The 22934-nt window shown below is 43.4% G+C and overlaps 3 protein-coding genes across 9 annotated transcripts in view; 2 read left to right on the top strand and 1 right to left on the bottom strand.

Moving 5' to 3' along the window:
• SLK (STE20 like kinase) overlaps positions 1–8555 on the bottom strand; it is a 46171-nt gene extending 37616 nt beyond the window's left edge. For 2 of the 4 annotated variants that reach the window (XM_048947183.1, XM_048947184.1), the window contains exon 1: positions 8312–8555. In XM_048947183.1, the coding sequence (XP_048803140.1) occupies positions 8312–8461 (150 nt within the window). In that variant the 5' untranslated portion in view covers positions 8462–8555. Of the gene's footprint in view, positions 1–8057; positions 8149–8311 lie in introns of those variants that run through there. The other 2 variants (XM_048947186.1, XM_048947187.1) reach the window with 2 other exon arrangements.
• Positions 8498–9446, top strand: LOC125693688 (serine/arginine repetitive matrix protein 1-like). The gene is given in 4 exon segments (XM_048945882.1): positions 8498–9145; positions 9148–9191; positions 9193–9257; positions 9322–9446. Coding segments are annotated over 4 exon segments (882 nt in total).
• The window catches only part of STN1 (STN1 subunit of CST complex), a 41946-nt gene continuing 28090 nt past the window's right edge, over positions 9079–22934 (top strand). Inside the window, exon 1 of one of the 4 annotated variants that reach the window (XM_048947190.1) lies at positions 9079–9257. Coding sequence is in view for 1 of the 4 variants with exons in the window: in XM_048947188.1 (XP_048803145.1) it covers positions 9463–9621 (159 nt within the window). In the remaining 3 variants the exon portion in view is untranslated. Of the gene's footprint in view, positions 9348–9437; positions 9622–11881; positions 11999–22934 lie in introns of those variants that run through there. The other 3 variants (XM_048947189.1, XM_048947188.1, XM_048947191.1) reach the window with 3 other exon arrangements.

Raw genomic sequence — 22934 nt, 5'->3', positions numbered from 1 at the left:
TGGAGACAAATGCTGCAATCTTCTTCGTCCTTTCTTCTTCCCTGGTAAATCCAGCCAGGTTTGTGGTCTAACTGCTGATTTCATGGCTTTTCCATCGCTAAGCATTGAGAACTAAAACAATCTGACCAGTATCAGATGTAAAGACAGCACAAGCCTTGAAAGTGAGTAATTTGGCAGTTACTGTGAAGTAAAACTATAGTCAGAAGAGGTGAAACTATGGCTTTGGCAACTGAGTTTATAATCTGAATATAATTAAAGGTTTTTGGGGGAGCACAAAGAAACAAAGACCAAAAAAAATTTCACAAATTACATTTCAGTCACTGAGGTCTCAATGCATTCAAGATCACAAACCAGAGGATTTAATTACATGCTGCCTCTTCTACAGCACCACAGCTGTCATTAAAGGAGAGCAATGTCTATAATCTTACCAGATTCTCAAAATGTGGGTCACAGTGTATGAAAAACATAAGGACCACTCACAGCTGCATTCAATATTGGTAGTAATTAGCATAAACTGGTAAACAGCTCCAAAGCTGTTACCCATCATGCAGAAGAGCAAAGCAAATGTTGTATTGGTACCACGCATGCGGCTCAGACGTATGATGAGCATCTACATTATAGAGCAAAGCAAGAGTTTGTACCCAGATCTGGGAGTCGTTAAGCTGTACATGCAGCCTGCAAGTACGCTCATAATTCACACTCAGTGGGCACCATCCTGCAACTTGAATACTAATGTGGACTGTAAAAGCTCTTCTGCTTCCGCTTCAGACCACACTAAAAGATGGAGCAGAAAGACAACCCATCAAAGACTTGTGTTTATTCTGGTTCCTTCGGTTTATCCTAAAACAGAAATGCTGTTACAGAGTACAAAAAGACTTCAACCCAGAGATACCAAAGATCTGGAGAAAAATAAACCCATTGATGACTTTGTGTGTTTAGAAGTTGCTGCATTTCTGCATTGCTACTCAGACAACTTTCTGGACCAGCCATTCTCCAGATTCACAATTTTGGAAGACTGTGGGGGCAGAAGAGCAGAAAAACAGAGGTTCCTTCTGCTTCCTATCATTTCCTGTGTGTACTGGGGGGGAACTGTCACAGCCAAGGTCAGAAATCAACAGAACTGCAAGAGAAAACTTTTGAGAGAACCAATTTCGACATCTCACAGATCTTCTCATCTGCTACAGTTTAGCTGCATACAAGGAGCATTTCTCAATCTCAGGCTGCCCAGGGAGGTGGTGGAGTCTCCTTCTCTGGAGATGTTCAAGACCTGCCTGGATGCCTACTTGTGTCACCTGGTGTAGGGAACCTGCTTTGGCAGGGGGGTTGAATCTCTGGAGGTCCCTTCCAACCCCTACAATTCTGTGATTCTCACTATTTCAAGATTTCAGACTGACATGTACAAATATTACTTCTAGGATGCTTTTCAAATCATTTAAATTTGTGGGATTTTTTTGTCTGTTTGCCTCTCAACGGTAATAAACCCAAACTAGGAAATGTGGGAATCCCAAACACCAACATAGAGCATTATTCCTTAAGCACATTTTATGGGGTGGTTAAATTCAGAATCTGGGTGAGCACCAGAAGAAAGTCGTGAGCTCCTCCTGCTCTGCAGCAGTGGCGCCCATGGGTGCTCACAGGGCAGCATGAGTGCAGGACATTTCCCTGCCCAAGACTGAACTGAGAAGGTTAAACCAATTTGTTCTAAGAACTGATAAACAAACAGAATCACAGGTTTTTCACACAACTTAGACATGAAGACATGAAAAATTCTTCCCCAAGCTTAAAGATGCAGCTTCCTTCTGCAATCTATTTGAAAACATGAGGCGATCACCTTTAGCTTAAGCCTGAAATCCAAAGACAGTCTTATGGCCAGGCAATAAAACAAGCATACAGATAGCCAGCTAAGAAATACAAAGCATCAGATGACATGGAAAATATATCAACTTCTATAAACATAGTTTAAATTAGAAAAAAAATAAGGATTTCCTATTTAGTTGGAATTTTATACAGTTTATAGAACTGTGCTCACACCTCGGAAAAGATGAGTGCATGACTAAGCAGTGACCATGAGTGATTTACATTGCTCCTCCACAAACCTGCCTGCAGCTTTAACTACAACGGGCAGACGACACATTACTCATAAGTTAAGTATTGGGACGCAGGTTCCAAGCCAAGTTACTGCAAGACGTCCAAAAAGTGAGGCACTTCACATGCGGGATGCTTCTTTCTTACTTCTCCGGAATATTTACATGCCAATACCCACTGCAAACAACAACACCGCCCGGCTTACAGCCCACAGATAACTCTTACACTCCCCATTTCCTCAGAAAGCTCAGCGATAGTGACAATGCATTCACAGAGACCTGCAAAGCTTTTCCACAATGCACTGCCCAGCATGTAGCCGGTAGCTGTTCCTTATCTGCTATCTCCAACAGTCTCAAAGTGCAATGGCGTGAAAGTGCAGACAGGCAGCGGAGCAGCAGGCAAGGAAGGTTACCTCAGAGCAGCGCTGCAGCCACTCACCTGCTGCGGACAGCCCCGGCTCTGTCTCCCACCCACAGCACACACAGCAGTCCCAAACCGCCCAGGTTGCTCTCATGGCTGTGACCGATCTCTGCTAACTTTAAGTAAAGCTTCAGCTCTTTTTTACATGGACTACATATTTAAAAATCGAACTCTATCACTGCATGCATTACTCTCTTGAGACACGGCAGCTCTCTTCCTTTCTCTCCTCCATCTACTGATGCCTCTATGGAGAAACAAAGCAACGTGGCATTTAAGGGAACATTATTAATTCAGATCTCTGGAGGACAACTGAACTATTTTACTGCTCCAGTTTAATCAGGGCTCAACTCACAGTGCCTGCCATGAATGAAAATAGATTGGAACAAAGGTACAGCAAACAACTTTAATCAAGATGGGTGGAAGTTCACAACTGATTCATTCTTGTGTATAAGAACTTAATGTAGGACATTTCCACCTGCTTACTCTTTCCACTTTTAGTCTTACTGCAGTCACACACAAAGCCTCAGAATCGGTATTAGCTCCAAACACGCAGAATTTCAGACAAACTCAAGCAATGTTCCATGTGGAATTGCATCTTTAACACGTGAATGCTCCTGAGTTCCAACAGCTCTAACATTCTAAGCAATCACCTTCCAGAGGTGCTAACGGCATCAGGTAAACCAAAAGGTCAGAGCAGGCGAAGAAAAGCGCAGTGCTTCATCTCACATATCAGGTAAGCAGTAAAATCTGCTCTTATGAAGTCACAGGTGTTAGAAATATGCACCCGAGTAAACAGCACAATACACTGCTATCCTAGAGATAACTTCAAGCAGCAATATCCAACTGCAGCAGTGATTTAGATAAACATGCCTGTAAGGTCACTGAGATTAGAAAATACAACTTCTCCTTGCTCTGCCCTCATTTTGTTTGCAGGCCAGAGCAATTTTGATATTTTTGAATATTAGAAATTAAGTTATGATGTAGACAAGAAGTACTTGTAAGCAGCCAGCACTCATCAGCTCATTTTTTAAGCATTAAAAGGAGATAAGGCTGCTTAAAGGAGGCAGCCAAATCAGTCCAGATTTATTAAATCAGTGTTCAAAAACTGTATGTTTCTGGGTGCTGCAGAAGACTGTAAGGCAAAAGCAAGCTCCCACAGAAGTCATTTGATTCAATTAAAGCAAGACTGTTTTAAATGCAGAAACAAAAGCTTAACTTAAATGATCCTACATCATTAGTTTATTTCATTTAAAGGAAACAGAATTATCAAAAGTTCTCCTTCATTAGCCAGAGCTGAGTTTGTATTGGCTGGTTCTGTAGGTACAGTATATACGAATACTTAAGGTAGCTGTAATTTTCAGAAGGTAACTCATTTGGTCACGCTGTTCATCCTGATTGCAGCTACCAGCTTCCAAACATTTCAGCTGCAGCCTAAAGAGGAAGCGGAGGTGGCTCTTAACCAAGTGCTGGTTAACAGCTGAGAGCTGGAGGATCTGCCTTGGTACTTCAGATGAAATACAGATATATGACTTCCCAAATTCCTATCAGAATCCAGCACACACGATGCTCCCAGCATCCAACATTCATAATAATAAACATGAGACTAAATGGGCAGAATATTCCAACTCAAAACAATGAACGTGAATGCAATTCAAGATCAGGCAACTAAGAAGAGCCTTGTCATAAAAACCCAAGAATGCCCAAGCAAGTGTGTATGCATACCATGTATTTTCCCTATAAACACATAGGGTACTTCGTATCTTATACTGTGTACCGTTGTATATTCTGCTACTGTGTGTTCCCCCAGAAGACCTGAAATCAGTATATTTGTACAGATGGTACCCATAATTATCACAACGACAGCCAAAAGACCACAGATTTCTTGGAGGAGTATCTTCAGAGAAGGGCTCAGAGCTCACACCAACTCAACGCAACCGATGTCTCTCTGCAACACAAGTGCTCTTACACTGGGGTGCACAGCACTCATAGCACCAAAATAAACCTGCTGGCAGATTTCACTGAAATACAGTTCAAGCATTTTATTTTTCTTGGAATGTTAACTCAGGAAGATATCTGCACTTCAATCAGTTATGCGCGACTGTACAATAAAGATTCTCAGCCAGGAGCTTCAGCAAGCTGCAGAGCATGTTGGGCATTTTGAAGGGCTGTTCTTGCACCATCAGAACACGAACTTCTGTGCTGGGAGAGAGCAGCTTGAAACCGCTGAGACTTCATGTGGCTCCTTGGAACGACTGCAGTTCAACAGTTACTTACACTGATTTACCTTAAAGCAATCTTTGCTACACACACTGAACTGGCATTTGATACATATAGACCAATATAAAGCACAGTAATGTAACATGGTATAATAATGTAACTCATTTCCACAGCAAGCGGTTACCATTAATTTGAACATTAGAAGCCTAAACCTGCCCTTCCCTTCCCTCCACAGGCTTTATCAAATAAGATTTTCTAATCTTTAAAATAAAATGAGCTGTTTGATAGATATGCAACTCCCAATACAAACTGAAATCTCTGCTTCTCCAGTGGCTTTCAGAACCCCAAAACTCCAGTCAAGAATTCTAAATAATTCACAACCTGCACTTAAAAAAAAGACAAAGTCCATAATAAGTAACCTCAACATTCTCCTTATAAGGGCCATCACCTCATAATGAAAAACTGTAAGAGTGCGGAAAACGAAGGACAAAAAAATACCCCATTATTCATTAGCTGAGACCAAAAAAGAAAACAGTCTGAAAACCTCTGAAGATGCTGAGAAGGGCCAAATGCTGCGTGCTGCACAGCAGTGAGCCTCTGCTATTGGCAGTCTGCAGTGAGGCAGCCCCTCCAAACACAAGAGGGGCATGCAACGAGAGTTGAAAGGCTTTGGAGTAAGTAACAGTACTTCTAAACATTGTTCAGAAGTTGGTGAACACAAATGCATGAGTTGCAAGAGCTAAGCAAGCCTCAGAAAATGAGAACAGCTTGAGAAGAAATAAGCTCTTCTTGTAATTTAGCTATTACAAAAGTCAGCATGAGTCTCCTATTTGATTGGGAAGAAGGAAACAAATCACAAGCCTTCAGTGCCCTTTAAGGCTTGTGCATACAACCCCATCTCACAAGGCACAGCGTGTCTAATGTCAACAAAACGATCAGGCAGCTTCATGAGAGTGTCAGGGCAGCTTAAAAGTTGGTATTGAGCTTTTATTTAAATATTTGATGCTTCCATCCCAGCCAGCCTCACAACTAAACCAAATACTTTTCCAGGAAAAAAAACAAGCCATGCAACCCATGGCTTACTGAGAACTTACACATACAGAGCCTCATCTATCTGACAGTGTATTTTATTGTGTGTGTGTCTAAAACACTGAGGGCAAGGATAATCACACAGTGACTCCTATGATCTTAATTACAAAGATATTTTCACCTCTGCGGGTCCCATTTACAGAGTTACAGCAAGGAACACAGCACACCTCTCCATACCAACAGACGGACTGGTTCCCATTCATTTTCCAGTTTGGGAGTAACCAGAAAAAGAACACTGCCAAACAACTAAACCTGATTTTACTCCTGAAGGAAAGAGAGAGGTGGCAGTGTGCAGAAATCTCTTCTGACACCCAGTCACTGTTTGGCTGGTGACTCCAGAGCAGCCTCCTGAATCACCTCCCCTAACCAGGCTGCAGCTAAAAGTGCTCCCACTGTTTTTTTGGCAGAAGTCATTCATACCCCATTAACCACTTACAGGAATGGGAAATGGAGATGATTAAGCTACTGAGGCACGTTCATGAAGCACGTTTCAGGGAATGCTTCCAGTCTTTATAATACACAAAGGGATTTACTTTTGTCAGGTGCAGCTGGCATTAGTATTATCTTTTTTGCTTTATTTAAGCACAAAGTCTTTCCAAATGAACAGCTCTGCTCTGGGTAACAGTTTTGACTCCAAAATTTGAAAAGGTATCAAACAGGTTATGAGAGCAGTTTCTCAACAGAGGCGTATATCCAAGAAAGAACACTGTAACACACCCTTGCTTTCGAAACAGTCCCTCGCCAAGCATGCTCAGATGCAGGAAAACAAGTACAGTTAGTGCCTGCCTGCAATCCTTTGTCCTCAAACTGGATGGAAGCAAAACAAATGCAGGACTCTTTTTCTGAAGGGGAACATTTTGTGGGAGCATTCAATACCAATGTCAGCACTCACACGTGCTGCATTCACCAAGTTTAGCTATGTAACCGCATGAGTAATTCTTACTATCACAGTTTTTAAAAGAGGGTTTAATTTCAAAAAATACAAGATGACCACTTCACACTGTGTCATTTCACAGCCAAATATAAGTCCCCAACTTGAAAGTTCTGTGGTGCACGAAGCGCACTGGAAGGAAAAAGCTTTCTCTTGCTCAGACACCTTCACCCGCAGCTGGGTACCCAGACTGACAGGCCTACAAACACCCAGAGACGAGGGGTGGGGAGAGGAGAGGAAACGCACGTGGAGGTGGGGGAGAACACACTCAGTGCTGCTTCTCTAAAGCTCCCCCAGTCGTCTCTATGGCACAGAGCATAATAGGGACAGGAAGGGAATCAAAACTCCATGTGAAGTTTCAAGAAAAACTCGAGCACTCTGCAAATGCTCTTAGAGACAACGTTATTCTTTTAAAGTCACTGAGCTTTGTGATGTAGCAGCTTCAGTCTTATTTCGCAGTCCTTTTAGTAAAGAAATCTTTGATCTTCCACGCTGACACCCAGACTATGCCTTACACAGCCATCAAAATAAACTAGATACTCTTAATATGCAATACAGACAGAAACTCCTAGGGGGGAAAAAAACACCCAGCATTTGGAATTCTCAGTGCCAACACACTTCTGCCCAAACTTACAAATAGGTAACACCAGGATACAATAAAACTTAAAATAGACATACAAAAAATAGCACAAGTTTTCTGAGTGCAAGCTCTGTACCCAGATTTCATTGGCTCTCAAGCACAGTACTCTAAAAATAAACGTTTCTTGACCAAATTAGCCTTCAGAAACACTGCAAGTGCTGTATGCTCATGCCGGCTTGTCCAGTCTCGAGAACCTGCTCTGGGGTCTCAATCCCTGTCAGCTCCCTGGCTCTCTCAGGCTCGCCCTCCATGACACTCATTCCATGCTATCTCTAAACCCAATGTGGAGCAGCAATCTCCATTCAGAAAAAATAATTAGCTGAAGGTTTGGTCTGAAAGCTTCGGTCTCACCAGACCTACAGCATTGAATCTATTTTCATTTCACACTGCCTAGTTTGAGAAACCCCACATGACAAACCTTGGAAATACCCCTTTAATGATGAAACAAAGGAAAAAAGCTGTAAGGAAATACAGGAATTCAGCCACATAAGGACACCGGGGTAACACGACCTTTTAACTCTGTTCCGTAAGGAACAAGATAGGAGAAGGCCCATTAAGAGCAACATGAGCTCGGCCCTATAAGCAATGCACGGGGGCACAAGCCGCTTTTACATCCACAGCCTTCCTCCCGTACAGAAACGTACGAAACAAAACAAAAAAAAAACCACCACCAACTTCACACTCGGGAGCCCTTCAGCCGAGCAGAACGGAAGCCATCAGCACGCGGGACCAAAACACGGGCGAAGCGCACGACTCGAGGAGGGCGGGGTGCAGCGGCCGATGAGCTCACGGGGCCTTTTCTATCTTTAGTCCCCGGACGCTGCGGAAGCTCCGTCCCGTCACTCGCACCCGGGCCGGGCGCGGCGCGCACCTGCGGGAGCTCAGCGCATCTCAGCGCTAGCCGCCGCTCAGCTCCCAGGCGCCCTTACCTTGAACACTTTGCCGAAAGCCCCGTCGCCCAGCTCTCCTATGATCTCCCAGAACTCCTCCGGGTTCAGGTCTCTCTTGACGTGCTCGTACTGCTTCTTTTTTTTCTCGCCGCCCAGCTTGAAGATCTTCCGAAAGTTGAAGAAAGACATCTTTCCTCCCGCCGCGGGGCCGGCCTGCAGGCGGCGATGGGAGGCGGCCGCCGGGGTCCCTCGGCGCGCCTCTCCCGGCCGGGCCGCTCGCAGCCGGGGCCGCCCGGCGCCTTGGGCGCCGCCCTCGCGGCCGCTCCGAGGGATGGGATGAGCCCAGCCGATCCGAGCCGAGGCGCCGGGGGAGGGCCTCGCTCAGCGCCTACCGAGCGGCAACGACCGGGCTCCCGGCGCCCATCGCGTCGGCAACAAGTGCTGGGCTGCGCGCTTGACACGGAGCGTGAGGAGAAGACGGGCCGAGCGATCGCCGCCGCCCCGCGGGATGAAGAGGACGAGGAGGACAGGAGAAGGACTGCCCCGCCGCCGGCCCGCTGTCTGGCCGGAGCGACAGGCCCGCGGTGTCCCGGAGTGACGGCGCGGAAGCGGCCGGCGCTCCCCTCGCCTCGCTATCCCTCCCGCCCCGGCCGCCCCTCCCCGCCCTCTCGCGTAGCGCTGCCCGGGCGGCGCCGTTTCCTGCGGGGCGGGGCAGTGCGGGTCCCGGCACCTCCCCCTCCTCCTGCCGCCGGCGCGTGCGCACCCCATTCTCCCGCCCGCTTCCCGCGCTCCCGGAACCGCCTCGCCCCGCCCGCCCCGCCACGACTCCTCCGGCGCATGCGCAAACGCCATTCCACTGCCGCCGCCGCCGCCACCCCCAACAGCTGCGCGCCGGCAACAGCGGGGTGAGGAGGTGGGTTCGTCTATCCACGTGACGAGGCGGTGGCGGAGCGCGCCAATAGCAGCGCGCCGAGGCGTCCGGCGGGTAAGTTGTGTCTGCGCCTAAGATGGAGGAAGGGCCCGCCCTCTGCTTTCCTCGCGCTTCCCAGGGTGCAGGAGTCGAGCGCTCGAGGAGGTTCTTCTTCTTTACTTCCTTATTTGTATCTCGGTGGCCAGCCCTGTACTCGCAGCTGGGCAACGAACGAGAGCTGTTTGTTTGCCGAAGAGCCCTTAAGGGAGGGGCTGGTGGGATGGGGCCGGGTCTTTCTCCCAAGCACCCCGTTGGTTTTTGCTGGTTGCCTCCTGTACGGAAGGTTCCCGGCCCCACGGGTTGCGTTTCCTGCATGAAGGACGGCTGCTTGCAGGGCAGAAGCCTTCCTGTTGGCGCGGGCAGCTCCTTAGGCGGCGCGGTGAGCCCTCATTGCCCGCTCAGAGCTATGCAGAGGCCTGCTGGGCACCTGAGCTTCGTCTAATGGAGAAAGGCGACCTTGGGAAACTTGCTTGTGCTACCCGTTTGCTGCAGCATTCGGTCATTGTAGGGTGTCGTGTTTTTATGTACATTTGCTATTCTGTGAGGTTTAGCAGATATCTTGGAGGCAAGGTTTAGGCTATGGCAAGATGTAGCGAGTTGATTTTGCAGTCAAGGCAATGATTTGAGACTTAAGAGACCTAGCGGTGAGACATACAGTGTGTGAGAGTCACTGAACACCTTAACCTCACCTCAACCTGAGTGCCTCTGGTTACCTTTAATTTAAACAGCGCATTAAAAGCTTCTAAAGATCAGGCCTCCGGTGCTTCTCATTCCTCAGACCATTTTATTAGCATGATAATAGTTTGCTATCTCAAGAAGGTAGTCTATGCGTGACAATGATAGAGCACTGAGATACAGTTATGAGGACTGTGGAAGCGTAGGCAGCCTCACTGAAAGAAGCATGACTTTATGGACTAGAAGCTGCTGGGCTGGCCGAGAACAGGATTTCAGAAAGGGGATTGTGCAGGTATTTGTGCTAAACTAACAAAAAAAGAAAGGTTTCTCAGAAGGAAGTAAGAGCATAACAGAGGCCCAGTATTGAACTTTTGGTCATGTCTTGCAATGGTTTTGGTGTCTGAATGATGCTGGAGTAGAAGCTTTTTAAGAATGCGCTGCATTGTGAACAATTGGTGGTTGGTTGGTGCTGATAGTATCTGTGATGCACAGGAAGGTGCAGTGCTGTGCACTGTCCCCTCCACAGAGCAAGATGGCCGTGAAGTGACAGCTTTGTGTCAAATGCCCTTGTTAACTTGATAGCAGTCCTGATTTGGTGTAGCGATCAGGGTTATTAAAACACGGTATTCAGCTCTGTGGTTCCTTGGTGTCAGCAGCTGGGACGCATGTTGTGAGGCCAGGTTGGATGGGGCCCCAGCAACTTGATCTAGCAGCTGGCAACCCTGCTTGTGGCAGGGGTTAGAACTTGAAGATCCTTGAGGTCCCTTCCAACCCAAGTCGTTCCATGGTGCTCAAGAACAAGCTGTCCACACGTGTAAAGCTAATGCCAAGAACCAACTGCACGCAGATGAGCTGTTTTCTTCTCACCTTAATGATTTGGCTGGCTTGCTGCCCATATGAACTTCATTTAGAAGTTTCATGCAAATAGTTTGACTACAATAAGGGAGGAGGAAGTAACTGATAAGGTTTTTTCCTTGTTGCCAGAGCCAACTTAGCTTGTGGAATCTCTGTTTTTAAAATGCAATTTCCTTTTCCTCCCTCTGATAACTATTTTCTTGGTACTCATTCAGGTGGGAAGATAGCTTTGATTTGGATGTTAAAATAATAAGTTTAATAACACACACGTTTTTTATTTTAAATTGCTCTTGGATAAAAAATGCTTAGGGGTGAATCTAGTGCATCTAGTTACTTAAAGTGATTGATGAGGACAGGGGAAAAAGGGAGTCTGACAGCCATATTATGAAATCCTGGTATTGAGGCAGGATCAGCTTTTCTTTAGCTCCAGGGGTGTCTCAGGTGCAGCAGAAGGTGCACGTGGGTATGATGTCGGAGTTTGTAACAGTAACAGGACGTGAATGCCAAACTAAGAAAAGCTCTGGAGCTATATGTGAATGAGCATAATTGAGTTTGCTCTTTGAGAGTCCTGGCAGTGAGGTTGCTGGGATGTTAGGGCTGTGTTCTATCTCAGCTCTGTTGGCAATGTGAAGTGTTTTTTTGTACTGCACAAAGTTCACGTACAGCATCTCTATTATGTATCAGTTTGCTTTTAACACGTGTGTCAAATGGGTTCAGATTGGGGCAGAACAAGGGCAGGATTGTCCTAACAATTAATGTTAGATGTGATGTTTTAGACTTTCCTAAAGATGGGCTCCATACCACAAGCTTTTAACTGGTATAACATTGAAAATATAAGGTGAGAGGCTGACACAACAAATGAACAATTAATCTGGTGATAAAGTTTTGCTTTTTACTTTTTTACTTTTTTTTTTTTTTTTTTTTTTTTTGGCTAAGTAATTTGAGGTTTAAACATTGTAACTGCAAATGGGAACGAGCTGCAGTTTTCTGTTTCCCCCTCACTCTTGTGTTCTACAGCTACAGCTTGCCACTCAATCCTAAAATAAGCTCTCAGGTGAAGGTTAACAGCTGGTAGCAAATCATTCCCAATTTGCATTGACTTCCTGGTATGGAGGAGGCTGTATGAAACCTGCTTGTTTTTTTCTGTTTTGTTTTCCCTCCTCTTCTCTCCTGGTAGCGGAAGGTTTTAACAGCCATAACTGTTTCCAGATGGCAGGGATAAAAAGGTAAAAGTGAATTATAAGTACATTAAAATTTCTCCTGCAGGAATTTAAAACAATGCATTTTGGAAATGCAGTGCTTCCTTAAAATGTCAGAGTGTGCTGATGTTGAATAACTGTGTTAGCTGTGCTTCAAACCAGTGGGCTTAAAAATAGCTGTAACTCCTTCCTCCAATCCTTCTTAAGATTTAGAAGTCTCCTACCTACTTTCTGCTGCTGAGTGTCACCATCCTTTCCTCTTAACTTAATTGCTTACGCTTGCTGCTGTTTGTAAACCCCCCCCTTAGGTTCTGCCTCTATTTTGTGTGAACTACTTTTATTCCTTTTCTCTTCATTGGAAATACGTGCTTGTTTCAGAAATCTAATTAGAAATGTGTTCTTCACAGTATAAGTTGCCCTTTAACTGCAGTCCTGCCTCCTGTTCTCAGTTCTTTCAAAATATTTAGTGGTGTATTTTTGTACTGCCTTGAGTTTATGTCCACCCACACTTTCACTGATCTCCTCCGACCTTCCTTCTGATGTTTGAGTTGACTGAACTGCTCAGAGGTCACAGGTGATTTGTTTGTGGCTTAATCCCAGACGTGCTTCTTGTTTTGTATGTTCTGCTCTGTCTGCCACCCTTGGCACCTGCTGCTGTCTCCTCTGTTTTATTTACTTGATGTATGTGCTCTTTTTGTTGATACTTTCCAGTTGCATGCAGACGTTCTTCTGTAGACTGTATCTTCTGCTCTCTTTTGTTCTTGGTATTAGTGATGTCTCTTGTGTAAGGTACTCATTTCAATTGTAAGCTCTATGGTGTTAACTTCTAGATCTTTCTATTTAATGCTTGACATTTCTTTCTAACTTCCTTTCTTGTATTCTTGATTTTTTGCCAAGATCTCATCTGTCCAGTGTCTGTCTCTGAAGTCATTCCCAAAGTCTGCTTTGCTTCCTGCTGAATCTGCTGCCTGTCCCTTGGAGTTGGGGATTGCATGGAATGAAGTTTGATGCTTCATCTTGTACTGCCATAGTTTTATTAACTGTATGACAACATTTAGCTTATGGAAGTGTTCTGGTGACTCGTCCATACCTGATCTTTTCTCCCATTTCATCAGTCATTCACTTTTCCTACTGTACCTGATTCCTGTGTCTTAATATTCTACTTAGTGATGGTCAAGTACAGAGGAACTGTCATTAGGAGTATCATTAGTTAATAATTCGTGTTTACGTGCAGTTTACTAAAGACTCTTTTGTTCCTTTTTGACATAAGAAGGTGGCCAAAAGGCTGATGCATTTTCCTTCAAGAAGCATTAAGTCATCTTGCCGGTTTGTTGGAAGCATTGAGAGGGGAGACTTTGTATCATACATAATGTTCTTCAGCCCTTCTATTTAATGTACTGCTGGTAGATCTGTAGCTTAGGGAGGTGTGTGTTTGTTCTGCATGGAACATGTGGAAACAAGTCCTCTTGAACAGAAAAGCCTGAGATTCAGTTCTGTGTTCAGCACTTTATGGCCTTCTCTGACATGAGTAATAGCAATCATTTGGTCATGTGTAGCACACATATGAACAATAGTTGCTTGTTACCAGAAGTAGAGAAGAATTTTTTTAGCCATTTGCTTATACCTCATCAGCTGCAGTGGCTCCTCAGGCCTCTTGTCAGTAACCTGGAGATGATACCCTACAATGCTCCTGCTTTTGATGCACTTCCACAGAAAATAGGCAGTAGGGCACTTCCATGGGCAATCTGAGAATTGCCATAGACACGTACAGCATTTGAGAGTTTCAGCATATTGGTATTACTTGCAGTAAGGAAGTTGTGCGTTCAAATGTCAGGATTCAGATTCGTTTAATCCAGTTTTGATCTGAGAAAAATTGATGGTCAATGGGGAAGAACAGAGGGTGAAATATATTCATTCTTTAAGATGCTACCTGAAGTTTAGAGTACAAAAAGGAAGTTTGCCTTCTTGCTGCCAGCTGCTGTGCTACAAACACACCTTTGAGATGAATGCCCTGAAGGACAGCCAAGCTCACACACGTAATGTGAGGGATAAGTTGGGCTTTTCTACTTAGCAGAATTACGCCTTAGTTTTAATGGAAAATGTCAACATATGTAGCTGAGTCTCTATTGATTGACTGCTGCAGGTAAAATTTCAGGTCCTCTTTCATGATAAAGATGAGATGGTCAGATGGTTTCCACTTTACGTTTAACTTGAGAATACCCAAAATGTAAATTTCTGGGTAGTATTAATTCTGATTAACTAATTAGTTGTAATTCTGTATTAAAATATTCTGCATTGCAGATAAATAATTATTTTTAAAGTACAGTTCTTATTCTAAATTTGTTCACTCCATGTGTCGGTGACTTTAATGACCTCACAGAACTACACAGATGAGTCCATCTGAAGAATTGATTTAAAGATAAACATATGCAGTTAAAATACTACACTCTTGGCTATATTGGTGTCTTTCAAGTGTTTTAATCACTTGAGATAATTTTTTTTTTTAAAAGGAGAAACTATTTGATCAAAACTGTACGTGAATGCAAGGCAAAGTATTTAAAACTTGCAGAGCCCCGTTGGTCTGATGGCTGTTAGAAGCTTTGGTTAAGTCACATGAAAGCATGCATTACAAATGCTTCCGTGTTTGCCTTCCTCCAGACTTAATGAGCCCCTTGCCTCTTGCATGGCAGTCACGAGCTGATTTGTTCTTTTTGCTTGTGGCTTTCAAATTTGCATTGGTTCACATAGCGGCTAGGATTAGAAATTTATTAAGGGATAAAGATAGCTTTGCATCTCAGTCAATACTGGCACGAAAATGTCTGAACAAAAAATCCACACGTATTGCTGCTTTTCTTTCTGCAAATCCTGAATTTTGTCCTCTGTTTCCCAGGAATCGTTTTCCAGAGCAGACATTGTGTTCTCTCATGATCCTGATCACCTCTGGAATCTTAGCATGGAACGAGTTGTTCTGTAATAGGAGTTATTGTAATTTTTTAATTGATATTATGGCAGCAAATCCAATTCTGGTTACACAGTAGCACAGGCAGGATGCTTATTATGCCTTCTTCATATATTATTAAAAATACACCTCACTGAAAGGAGGGAGCGTTTTGCAAAATCTGACAGTCTGACACAAAGGACTGGAAGGCACTGAGTGGTTAGTGGTATCCTGGGGAGACCTTGCCGTGTGGTAATACCACAAACATGTCTGTTATTTGCATGTCAGATCATTTTGCCAGTGGACAGGGTCAGCACAAAGGTCACAGGCATCAACTTGAAGTGTGTTTATCTTCACTTAAGTTTAAGGCGATGAAATAGTAAGTGAAACAATACAGCAAGAATAATACAGAGCAAAGCAGTGCAGCTCACCATTGCTAAAGGAGGGCAGTGATAATGATCAAGAAGGATGCATCACCTACTGCCCTCACACTTTCACAGTCACTGGGCAGCCCTGTTTGCAGTGTGCATTTGGAGAACCTTCCTGAGCCACTGGGAGGTCCTGTGCAGTGCATCTGCTCAACGGTGAGGTCTCCAACTTCACTGCAAGAGGGTGCAGCTTTCATATTGTTGAATAAGCCAGTTTAAGTGATAATTAGGTGGGAAAATCTGCTTTCATTCTCCCTTTGGATTCTACCTCCAGCCTGGCCAAGGCTTGAGGAGGAACCAAGGGAGTTTGTGTACTAATAGGCCTTGATAGTGTGCTTCTACACAGGGAAAGGTTAATACACTCTCATGACACTTTATCTAAGCTACTTGTCTTGCTAATGAGATGTTTTGTCCAAGGTACATATTTTGCTACTGATTGGATGCTGATGGTGGGTAATGCTGGGTTGTGAGACTCATCGAGGAGTGAGCTTTGGTGTGAAGCCTGCTGTTCAGGCCTTAGTGCTGCAGTGAGATCAGCTGTTCACTGACGCAAAGCTTGACTTTGAAATGAGTTTACTGAGCAAACAGTATAGCTTTTCACTGATAAATGATGTCATTTTTATGTTGCAGTCATGTTTAAAGCAGTTTCTGCTTGTACAAGGTTCTGGACCTTAAGCTGGATTTCTGCGGACATTTGTGCAATTCTGATCTTTTTTGAAGCAAAAAAAACCAATTACTGTAAGTTGAGGAATATAAATTGGCTTTTTGTAGCAATTCTGCTCAATACTACAGCTGCATATGCTGTTACTGCAATGTGTGGATTGTTAAGGCAAATAGCAGCTATTGTGTGTTTCACAGTAGCATACACAAACTTTGGACACTGGGACCTGGTGAGGAGAAAACAGTGTTGTGATGTGATGCATTTTTTTATTTCGAATCCCCAGAACCTTTTTTCTTTTTTCTTTTTTAATATGTCAGAATGGATCTTTAGTCTCCCATCTACAGAACTGTGTTTTAGGATACACCACACCGTATCTATGGATTAAACCATACAATCCCATTACATGAGTTTGAACTGAATTTCTTGTAGCAGAGACCCATAAAATTAACAACAGGAAAAATAATTTCTATGGCCTCTGGCTGAGCTGTAATATAATGTTTTGGATGCTGTGCACAGGAGTGACTGGCTTTCAGAAGCATGAGTGGCATCTATTGAAATGCAATTAAGGAAATGCTTTAATCTGTTTATAAGAGGATGTTTTGGTTGTGTTTTTCCACATGCCAAGAGGTCAGAAATAGTAATAACTCGATTGTTGGGTAGCTGTGACAGTGAGGTGTTTGCTTTCAAATTGTGTTGGTTTTCTGTTTGTTACTTTTCTACTGGGTTCAGAGAGAGATTTTATTAAAGGTGGACAAAAATTATTACCAGAAAGTTGTTCAGCCTTCTTTGCTCTATAGAGAGGAAAGCTATTAAAGTTGCAGTCCTCTTGCAGAACTGTGCAGTTCTGGGTTTGTTCTGCACAGGGCTGATGTTCTGTATCAACTCAGGGATGGCATTTAGAAAGCACTCAGTGGGAACATTTGTACAATGTTTGTTATTGCAGAGCATCATCTGAGAGTTATAGAAACTTATAACCCAAAATTTGATAGAGGACAGAATGTCTGGATTTTTAATAGCCCTAATAGAATTCAGCAGCTGAAGCTAAAGAAAGGTGAGCCAGGTTTTCTCAGCAGGGAAGAAAGCACTCTTCACATCATTCAGAGTTCATTGAACACAATGTAAGAGATTGTGCAGAGTAATTTGCTCTTAAGTTATCAATAATTATTCACCTTTGGCATTTCGAACTGTATCTCTTTCTAGTTTGAGCATCCGAAGAACAAGAGGAAATCAAATAGATTCCTTTACTAGGAAAGCTTTTGGTTTTGTAGGTCAGAGCAGTCCAGTCCTGAGTAGGAAATCCTGTCCTTGATTTCAGGTATGGAAGTTCTGAAAGAAATTCAGAGGCTGTAGGGCTGGGAATTGCAGCATCTTTAAGGTAGAAAACCACTCTTTCGATACTTTTCCTAGATGATAGCTGAAAGAACAAGTAACTTGCTCAGGGAGCATTAAAATAAGTGTAACAAAAAGTTGGTTCTTACATGGGTTAATAGTCTGAACTTCCCGCAGTATGAGAGAAAACGCAGGAAGCATTACAAGGTGTAATTGGAAGGAGAAAAATTGCATACAAGATAAGGAAAAGATGCAAACAAAAATACTGTAACCAGTTTAGAAATAGAAGTCAACTTCCAACTAGTTTTATTATTCCTTGTAAGCAGAGTAGCAGACCTCAGTCTTCCAAAAGAGCTCCAAAGGAGTGAATCTCACCGTGTAGTTATGCTCACAGGTTGCACGATGGCCCCGTTTGTGTTTGAGACTTCAGCATTCTTCTGGCTAAATTTCTTTTGCGAGTACCAATAGCTGTGTTATTTGGAGACCAGGACTCGAGCACAGCCTCATGTTGTTCTGATATAGTTAAATGTTTGTTTGTACAGTACAGAAGAATTAAAACTGCTTTCAGAACTTTAAGTAGATCTGCCATAGCCTGCTGCTTTGTTAGGTACTGGGAATGTTTGGAAAACATTTTAACACATCTGCGCAACTCAACCAAACCCCAGGGTAATGATGTTGAAGTCTTTGGTTGTAACAGAATGTTCTGCACGAAGAATATTAACATCAATTCTGATCCTAACGCAGAGGCTCTTTTAATTTACACCAGATACATAAACTGATATGAAGGAGTAAAACATGGTCAGGAAAACTTCTCTCCAGCTTGAGGCAGCCTTGCGTGGAGTGAACTGCTTTAGGAAGGCAGCTGGCAACCAATGCCTGCCACTTCTGCTCAAATTCCTGAAATTCAAAAATGGTCCTTCAAGGAGCAGCACTGAATCTGCTTTATTGCTGCTGTAGCAGCGTAGGAAAGCTACCTGTTGCCTTCAAATGGGGTGAATGATGCCTTATTTGCTTTGCTTTGTTAGCTGACTTGAATATCCCTTTATGTCGGATCAGTGAATTACATGTGGCTGTCAAAAAAAATGTTCACTTGCCGGAGAGACTTTTGGGAATCCTTTTCTATCAAAGCTTCTATACTGCTTTATTTTCAGCCATCAAACTTAGTATTTATGCTAAAAAAATGTGTGGTGTTTTTGTTTTTGCTTGTTTTTACTTTACCAACAGCTGAGAACCGTCTTTCCCAGTGAAAGAATGTCTTTTCAGCAGCTCAGCTCATTCTAGCAGCACCATGGGAGATTAACAGCTTTCAGAGAGAATTAATCGCCTTCATAGACTTCCTCTTGTCCTCACTCCAGACAGGTTAGAGAATTAGGTGAAGAGGGTACTTCAGCATGATTATCTCATAGCTTTAACATACAAATAGCAAGTGAAGACTATCAGTAGCAGCCACTACTACTGTGTTTGTGGTGAGATTACAGCTGTCTGTGAGCAGCAGAAGGTAGTTTGTTAGGGGAGACTGGAAGTGCTCAGCCTGCTTTCTTTGAGTGATTTATTTTGGTGGTAGTGCATTGTTTTTATTAATGGTATTGAAAATGTTCTTTAATTATGGTTTTGTTTTGTTTTAGAAGTCTGTGGGGGAGCTTCAGTTTTGGAGTTTTTGTTTGAAATAGTCTGTAATGAAAGATTTTACTTTCAAGCTCACTTGAATCTAGTTGTATAATACAATGTTGGTTTTCTTTGCTTGTTCTTAATTAAAAATGTTGTATGTGGCTTTGGATAATGAAAACCATTTTTAACTGCCTTGTACTGGAAGTGCCTCTGCTGCTCATGAAGAATTGAATAATACTCTTTTGTCCTATAGGGTGTTGAGTCAAGCACAGATGAGTTCAATTCAGATGACTGAGGTGGTTACAAAACCCAGCTGTCCCACATTCCACAATTTGCTTTCTCTGTGGCAGTCATGGCTGACCATGAAGCAATTCCCCCTCAGCCAGTTTGTGGCCTGCTCTAGTCAAGTAGACCAAGGAGGACTTTAAGCTACTTTAATGCAGTGGGTTGTTAACTACAGCAGTTCAAGTGCTGCTTCCCATATAAATGATTGGTGCCAGTATTGTGGCTGCAGGCTTTGGAGAAGAGCAGATGCCTGGTAGGCTTCTTAAACTGCCTCCATGGATAGGTGATATGCTCTGCTTCTGATTCAGTCAGCTTGAGGAAGGCTTTGAGCTCAGTTGTAGTTGCAGCCTGGTTGCAGGTAACTACTGGCAGGGTGCTTCTTCTACGGCTTGGTGACTCCAAACAGCTCATTTCTGATTAAGGAAATTTCCTGCAAGAGCTTGGGTTCTTAACACATCTGGAGAAAAGACTCTGTAAGGTGAATTAAAATAGACACTTCTCTCATGGTTCCTGTTTCACCGGGCTTGGAAGAAGACCAATTCTTAATCTGTTATCCATTTTTGAAAAAGATACATGGTGAATACAGGATTAGGAGCCAAGACATATTGGCCTGTGCTGGTTCTGTTGAACAAATAGTTTGGGTAGTTTAATTAGGAGCTATTCTAGCAAGCCTAGGCCATCCTCCCGGGTGGACCACATGGGAGGGAATGTAGAAAATGGCTTGGTTTTAGGTAGTGGCACCTGATGGAAGACCACCAGCTTTCCTTGGTTCCTCTCCTCCTTTTGAGATAATACCTTGCTAAGTGCACCAGGAGTCTGAGGATTACGGTCTTGTTTGAGTTCTCGCTATGGTCAGGAAAGCTAACATTGATAGAAGGAAGTCAAGGAAATGCCTTTATTTGGATAGAGTACTGCCTAAAGTAGTATCAAATTCAGACCGTTTTTGTTTGTTTGTACTTAGGTAAGTGCTGTATCAACTTTGTTTTTGCCTTTGAAACGGAACTTTTTCCCAGAGGAGTATTTCAGATAGTAAAATTTAATTCCAACTTCTTTTTTTCTTTTACTGTGCTTTTATTGCCGTTCTTCAGAGACGTTTTACAGTGGCAAAAGGGATATTTTGCTCTCCTAAGCTTGTGGACTTGATGCCTCTCTTGCCTTTTGCACTGCTGGCAGCACTGAATTCCCTGTACCACTACAGTTGTAAAGCCATTTTACATGGCATTTAAAATGAAACATAGAATAAGATGATGTTTTTCTGCGACTCTGCATTGTTTGTATCGATAAACATTGTCACAATGCTTTAGCAAAAGTCATTTTAATCCTTAAACATTTGTGCATCTTCTATCTGTTCGGGATTGTTTATTGTGAGCTGCACGTAGCCACAATGCCGGCCATTCAGCCCTTGGATCTCCGTTGTACAAAGTCACTGTTATCTTCCTTGGTGACAGCGTATCACCAACAGTACGGTGCGGAGCTGCAAGCACTCCTGACATAATGGCAAGTCTCACTTTTGCCAGGATGAGTCACTAATTCATTAACCCCTGGGATGGAGAGGCTTCCTGTGCCACTTCAAGAACAAGTTACGGGAATGCACCATTCTGTGGCAAGGTAGAAGTTGGTTTGAAGCATTTTTATCAGCTCTTTAACCGTTGTATTTACTAATGCTGTAAATGTGCATGTAAAAAATTTATAACCAAACAGAAAAATAGGTGCATTGGATGGAGTTGGTTGATGTGTCTTTGTTGCAGGAGAAAAGAACTGCTGCTAACACCGTGGGCTGGGTTTAAGTGCCCTGTACAGAATTATAAGACTTCTACCCTAGGAGAAGGGATTTGTGGTGAGTGTATAGAGGCAAGGAGCACAGGAAATAGCAAAGGTCTTTGCCTCTCACCAGGCCACAAAGCTTTGGTTTGTAACAGGTCCAAACGTGGTTACAAGTGGACTGCTTGGGGGGGGAAGGAAGTGAGTGGGCTTGGCTTTGGGGTATGGCAGAGATTGGGGAGACTGCCAGAACCAAGGAAGGGCAAGGCAGGGCTGTGCTGTGGGTGCTGCTCACGTGCTTGTCAGCCACAGAGTGGCTGGAGTGAGTTTCACTCTCCCAGCCTCAAATGGATGGAAAGTCTTACCGTGGGACTTTGGTGGATTTGTTTTGTGGCCTTGAAAACAAATGAAGAAACAAGAAGTTGTGCTTTAGTAGCGCTAGAGAAGGGTCTTACTTTTTCTCCAGGAACCCACAGGTCTGTGAATAGAACTTAAGATGTATGAAGCATCTCGAAGCAGGCAGAGTGGTGCTGTACACGAAGGGTGTGAGCTTCTCAGGGGAGGAGCTGTCATGAGGTGTGTGAGCTACGGGGAAGCTGCAGGATTTCAGGTTCAATTCCCAGTGGTTTCTGAAATGGAGAGAGAGCTTCTGCTGCAGAAAGGAATGTTACTTTGTATAAAAGATCATGATAGACAACGAGAACTGTGTTTGTACCCGTGGGATACATGTCTGAGAGAAGTGCCACTCAAAGTGAGTAGTTGGACAACTGTAGCACCAAAAAGGACAAAACTTTACTGTAATATTTCCTGTTTGGGAGAGGGACACTGAATAGCAGTGCTTCTCCTTATTCCGATGTATCGCACGTTAATTCTGGTATGTGTTTATTGCTCAGTGTGTGATGTCTTTGTGCAAGCCATGAACATTTGTTGGACTAATCTTTTGGGTTTTTTATTTCTATACTATATGCTGGCTATAGGGACGTGGCAGGCGTCAGTGTACATGAGGCCATAAGGAAAAAGTGATGGACTGCGAAGACTAAATGCGTTATAGAAATGCATGTGCTGAGTAAAATAGAGGTTCAAACTATATGGTTGCTTGGAAAAGTTTATAGTCTAAATTTTCTATAGGTTATTTAGAAAGAAACTGGAGAACTTGCATACGGAGCAACAACAGCCTTTCATTAGTAAGATCATGCAGTCAATAGCTTAGTTTAGAAATTTCTTCTGATGAGTGACTGCAATTCAGCAGGAGGAAAAATGTGTTTCCTGGGGAGATTCAAGCAAGAAAAGGAGAGTGAGAATAGATAGAGTATATGTCAGCAATGCTCTAGCATGTTGTGCTATAATGATTTTCAGGCCCAAATTAAGGTTTAAGTGTGAAAACGGAAACAAAGTGGAATCCAAGCTCTGTTGTTTCCCAATAATGCAAGACGCTATCATGATATTCATGTCATGTTGTCTCTCTATGTATAAGCATCGTGTGCAGAGTACAGAGATCACTGACAGCACACAGAAAGGAGCTTTTTTACACTCTTTGAAGAGTAAGGCTTTCAGCCTGACTTGCTGCTCAAAATCAGTTTGCTTGCCACCTTTGCACCACACCTGTAAGCAACTGATATCCGTTTGGTGGTAACTTGTAAAGGTTTACAGGAACAATTTAGTTAAAATGGGAGAAAGTAATAAAGAGTATATTCAGCCTCAAAACCTCTACAGGATGTTCTGGACAAACCTTCAAGGTTGAGAGCTTGTTTTCTGTGTGTGGTTTTTTTTGTTTGTTTGGTTGGTTTTTTTTTGTTTTCCTGAAACCAACTGCAGCAAGCTGAGAATGAATCCAGTACTGACAAAAGATAGCAGGCATTAGACAGGGGAGACTGAAGAGGTAAGAGGAAAGTAACTGTTACAGAGTTATTGGAAACTGCATGCTCAAAATACAGAAGAGCTTGTTGCCTTTTT

The sequence above is a fragment of the Lagopus muta genome, chromosome 5, assembly GCF_023343835.1.
Source record: "Lagopus muta isolate bLagMut1 chromosome 5, bLagMut1 primary, whole genome shotgun sequence".
Lineage (NCBI taxonomy): Eukaryota > Metazoa > Chordata > Aves > Galliformes > Phasianidae > Lagopus > Lagopus muta.
This window is presented reverse-complemented; position numbering and strand designations above follow the sequence as displayed.